The sequence below is a fragment of the Atta colombica genome, unplaced genomic scaffold (genome assembly GCF_001594045.1).
Source record: "Atta colombica isolate Treedump-2 unplaced genomic scaffold, Acol1.0 scaffold140, whole genome shotgun sequence".
NCBI classification, from domain to species: Eukaryota; Metazoa; Arthropoda; class Insecta; order Hymenoptera; family Formicidae; genus Atta; species Atta colombica.
The window spans coordinates 814321-820156 of NW_017259229.1; the positions used below are offsets into that span (position 1 = coordinate 814321).

Below are 5836 nucleotides of genomic sequence, written 5' to 3' on the forward strand. Positions count from 1 at the left end.
ACTATAAATAATTAATTACTTTCTTTCAGTAATAAATCACTAGCATTAAATTGGTCAGTATTAGATTTCTATAATGGAAGATATCGTCATTGTTCTCATTTCAATTCACGTTTCGAATTCGTACTTTCGCAATCATTCAACATGCGTATTCTTACTATAGATCGAGATCGCCGGGCTCATCGTTTCCCGCGGATCCCTCGAAATTTCTCTCCCTTTCTTCATCCCGGGTTCGGCTGGTTTTCTTGACATTTGTGAGCCGCCTCACGTATGAATGTCCCGTCGTAACGGCGCGGCCAATCCTGAGCGCCGCGAGTTGCACGAGAACCGTGCAGAGAAAGTGAGTCCTGTGTACGTGAATGTCACAGGTCAAAATTTACCTAGTGTATGCGGATCTACTACGAGCGAACGTGAACGCGAAACGAACATGCGAACAAACAGGCAGCGCGCCGAGCGTACGTAATAATCGTTGCAGCGCACGTCGCAAGTAGGATCTTTCGTCCTCGGATTCCTTTTTCGATCCTGGCGAAAGTTACGATTGGACAACCGTCCTGTATACGTCCTGCGAAAATTTCCATTTTCATTTCAAAGAAAAAATTCAATTTATCCCATAATAAAAAAATTTTAAGAAGCAGATGACTCAAAATTTAAAAATTTATTTTTTTTTTCGAAGGAATCTTTAATAAGAAGCAAATCTTTGAAAAGTTTTGAAACTCTAAAATTAGAAATAAGATTCGACAAAAATTTAATAAAATAGAGCTAAAATTTAAAAAATCTACTTTTGTCGAGAAAAGCCTTTGAAATTCCAAAATTAGAAACAAAAATCAAAAGGATTAAGTAGAGCTGCTAAAAATTTAGATCAAATAAATAAAAATATATAAAATAGATGTTACGTGATTTTACTTTTTAATAAAGAGGTCTCGAAAATCTTAAAAATAGTATAAATCATGATATAAATTATATAAATTATGTAAGAAGTCAATCTTGCGACATATAAAATGGTTCCTTTTAAGTCCTTAAAGTAACAACAACTGCATAATCTCGCACTCCAGCTAAATTCTCTAAGCAATACTCTGACTTGCGTTTCACTGTTTTCTAAGTGCAGCCCGTCAATTTAACCGCCGCAATAAACGCCGTAAACTCGTTTCGCGATGGCGTTACGTGCTACTTAAATAACACACTTTTTTGAGCGCGAATAGCAATAATATATAATAGAGTGTACAGTTTTCACACGATCATTCGATCGTGATTTGGCACCTTTTTCTCGATCTAGAAAAAACTATTTTCTAAAGCGTTTATATGCGACTGTATGTTATAACCTGTCATCTGACAACACGACATTTATGTATGATATTGCATTAAATGTTTGTACCCTTCCCTGTTTATTATCCTTTAAAAAGATATAAATCTCCATTTTAGTTATAACTAAATATTAAAAGAATTACAATTAACATCTAAAAAAATTAATTTTTATAAATCTTACTAATTAATAATATTTTTATAATTTCATGCAAACTGCACACAAACTATACTCTCTCTAATTTCAACCAATTTCGACATGAACACGAATTTATTGATAAAATTTATCTATCATGTCGTAAATTTGAGAAAAAGACATAAAAAAAGCAATGATTTTAAGAATTTTCATGACGTTGTATATGTAGCAAATTTTTTTTCTAAATTTCATTAATGTCGCGCGAAAGCACCAATTTTTAACTTTGAACTACATTTTGTTTTTTTATACAAAATCGGTTAATAAAATTGACAAAATACAATATGTCAGGAAGATCATGAATCATTATAGAACGAGACTTTCATCTCTCCGCTTATTTTTGTACATTTCGGTCGATTTTTCTTGTTAATTTTATAATTTTGGACTTTTTTCTTTCAATGAAAACAAGAAATTTTGTAAAAGAAAAACAAACTTAGAAAAACCATAAAATAATTATGTAATATTTTATCAAAGATAAAGTAATAAGAGATGCTAATATAGTCAAAAATTATTAATGTGCGTGTTCTTTGCAGAATATTAGCCCTCTGTATAATAGCTGTCTGCAAATCAGCCGAAGAGGAGTATGATTATGAAGAAGAGGTGGCAGCGCCGGTGACGCCGGCGCCGACAAAGCCAGCAGGTGGTCGACTGGGAGGTCTTCTATCTTCAAGAGGACGTGCTACTATACCAAATGTAGGAAAAAAGAAAACACCGGTGAGGCCAACATTTTTATATTAACGACTATGCACATGAAAATATGGAATAAACGAAAATATGGAAATAAATTCAATATCTCAATCATACATGAAATAAATCTCTTTTTTTTTCTCCTTTCCCTTTCTAGGCACAATCAACGACATCGAAACCAGTAGAACAAGCACCCGAAGAAGACGAGGTGGAAGAAGAAGACACGGTTGATGAAAATGAGGAAAACGAAGCGCCCACGACGACAACCGAATCTGCGAAGAAACTTCGGAATAACGGTGGTGTCAGGCCTTTCAGGTGATCACTTATGCAGTGAAATATTCCGCCGTAAAATAAAATCCAGATATATTTTATAGCAGATGCGCACTTTGTAATTTCAGATCAAATGAGGATCTTTTGGCTGCCTTGAAGAGGCGAAGAGCTCAGACAGGACCCAGTACTCAGTCACGTGAAACTGCTGCCACGCATTCTGCAGTGGAACATACCACAGCTAAGTCGAAGTAATGCAATATTAAAAAAAAAGATATTTACTCTACAAACAGCATTTAATGATTTCTATTTCAAAAAGATAATATATATAATATTAATTTATAAAGACGAATATCTTAAGCGTCCTTTTACACAAAATGTGTTATGTTTTCGTTACAATTACTAATTTCGTTTTGTATATTTTGAATTTCTTATTATCAAAATTAGAAAAATTATTGACTGTTCTAAAATTTTATATCCTTCTTTTTTGTTAATAATAAATGTGAAAAAAATAAATAATTCAATGGCGTGATATGTTTCCAGAGCCACCACAAGTAATCGTAACAATAATAGCAAGACTAGCGCAGGTAGCGAGGCAAAACCATCGGGACGCGGCAGGTTCGGAGGAAGAGGAAAGATTGTTCAGGAGGAGGTCGAGGAGACTCAGCGGGAGGAGGTCCAAGTAAAACCCAAAGCCAGCTCCTATCGCAGGCGCAGTTAAATCGATTACTAATTCGTGATGAGAGTTGCCTAAGCTTGTTGATTTCTTAGAACGCGCATCAATCGAATTCGACAACTGATCAGCGCCCGAAAATCATCATCTTTCTCACAGTGTATTGTAATTTTATAAAACAATCTAGCTTGCTGAATTCTTAGGCACTCAAACAGAACAAAAAAGTCACTTGTGACTTTTATAAAAATGACGTCAAAATGTCTTCAAAATAATTACTGAAAATCATTCGATCGTACGATTTATTTTAACATCATTCTAACGTTATTATAACTTGTTATTAGGTCTGTGAATATTAATTCAGAGCGTACTTTCGATTTCCATATACGTAGAGTTTCGATATACAATTAACATTAAAGAAACATTAAGAATTGTATAAATACATTTTGAACCCAAGTTATATGGAGACATCATGTCTTTCTCAAATAATAGCGAATTACGATATAGTTCAAACGATAGCTTCGTTTATTTACCGCGCGGTATTAAAAATATAAACGATCAATAGAAAGCTAGGAAATATCAATTATGTTACGATGGGTGTTAATCGAAAGGAGCAAAATCTTCCTCTTACCCAAGGAACACATAAAAGTCAATAAAAAATCGAAGTTACTTTATTTTAATTCTTAACATAAGAGTCAAATTTTATAACAAAAAATTTATTTGACTTTCATGACGTCAAAATAAAGTCATTTTGACTTCCTCTTGACTTGGTGTGTTCCTTGAGTAGCCATATTGAGTTTCGATCGACGCGTGCATAAGGGATGATGGAGTAGTGATGTGTACATAGCAAAACACTGTCGTCCGTCAAGCACCTAAATCATCTATTGTATAAATGTAAATTAATGACAATGTGACAATAAAGTTTCTCTGGAAAGCGACACTATTCCTTGTAGTTCAATTGTTTTCACAACATAACTTTTACTGAAAATACTTTCCATTTACATAATTACATAATTATGTCATTAGAATATGGAAAATACGGAATGTTCAAGATCAATATGCAAACTTGAGATTATAAATCGAGATAAGCTTCTGTAAAACTACACTTTTTTATGTAACATTTTTATAATGTATATTACTATTTGTGTTAATTAAATTCATAATTACATAACAGAAAAAAATATGAAAATGACTTGTAATTATAATAGATAACAAAGTTGCAAACAAGATAATAAAAATTTTACAATTTGTTCATAATTCGTAAAAATTAATCAATATTTTTATAATTTATAATTTCTATATATTAATTGCAATTAAATATTTACATATGCCCAAAACTATTCTTTTTAATTATTCTATATTTAATTCATGCTAAATATTTTTAATTACATTCATAGCTACTTCACAATAAAATGAAAGAAAAATTTGTGAAAAATTTATTTCTTTTTAATATTTCTCTTTTTAATAAACTTTTCATTATTTTATCTCTTTGAATCTTATCCTTACAGAAATCTACTAATTTATTATCGAAGTATTAAAAGCAAAAGAAGTTTGGAGAATTAAAAGCACTGAACAACAATGATTTTAATACTTAAAATAATTAATTACTTTAACTTAACTCAATTACTAATATTAATTTTCTATAAGAACAAAAAATAAACTTAAACGCGTGAGTCATAATTTGAGATTTAGGCGATCTCATAGCAAACGTATTCAATTCCTAACTCATCCGATCGGCGACGGACGCCTAATGTTCACCATTATTGTCCCGTCACAATTCGCAAATGCTCGAGCCGTGTAAAAATAATGCACACGCATCCTCGCGGAATGTGCACACAAGAGAAAACGTCCTACGACGAACTTCGGAATGTTGGAGGCGTTCGGGGCGTGCACTTCTGCATTCTTACATTATGCGAGTGTGGCACGAGAAGTGCCGCATTACCTACCACTCCCGAAACTCCGAAAGTTTGGTGCGACCGACCCACTTTATTGCCGATAAATAATCCAATCACGACCTCTTCACAACGCTCGTTTAATGCTCCTTTCACCCTCATCGAAATGTCTCTTGCGCATCCAAACTCACGATATGCAGAAATGTCTTGAACTGCACGATCAAATCAAATCGCGATCCAGGCTTTAAAAAGTGAAGTGCTTAAACAAATCAATTATTTATTACCAAAAAATATTACAGCACGTTCTAATTAAACGTAATACTTATCACAGTAATAACAATGCAAACTATTCATAAATAACAAATCTGTAGAGGGGAAGAGTATCCAGCGAGTCATTCCTCATCGCTCAATATATTGCACATTTTGACTCCTACACAACACATTGACAATAACGGGCACAAAGGATTTGAATGCTGGAAACTGATCGGCAGACTGCGATATAAATCTGCGACTAATCCAAAACTAATCGAAACGTCGGCGTTTGCATGACCTATAAGTGACCGTAATTCGTCCGCGAGAGAGAGAGAGAGAGAGAGAGAGAGCGCTGAACTTTAAAGTTCATCATGGACTCAATTTTATCGAGTAGAATTCGTAGAGGGGATTTATGGTTTCGGCTGTCCTGTGCAGCCTTGAGTCAATTGCAGATCGCGAGAAGACCGAACTGCCGAATATCCAAAGGAAAGATTGTGAATAAAATGTTAGAAAATAAAAAGAAACGAGAGAGAGAGAGAGAGAGAGAGAGAGAGAGAGAGAGAGAGAGAGAGAGAGAGA

At 33.7% G+C, this 5836-nt stretch overlaps 1 protein-coding gene across 1 annotated transcript; it reads left to right on the forward strand.

Moving 5' to 3' along the window:
• The first annotated feature begins 271 nt into the window (after positions 1 to 271).
• On the forward strand, positions 272 to 4056 carry LOC108684761. Its single transcript, XM_018189233.1, has 5 exons — positions 272 to 337; positions 1991 to 2203; positions 2334 to 2491; positions 2575 to 2694; positions 2987 to 4056. The coding sequence occupies exons 1-5, from the start codon at positions 272 to 274 to the stop codon at positions 3162 to 3164; spliced, it is 735 nt and encodes a 244-aa protein (XP_018044722.1). The 3' UTR covers positions 3165 to 4056.
• Positions 4057 to 5836: the final 1780 nt, after the last annotated feature.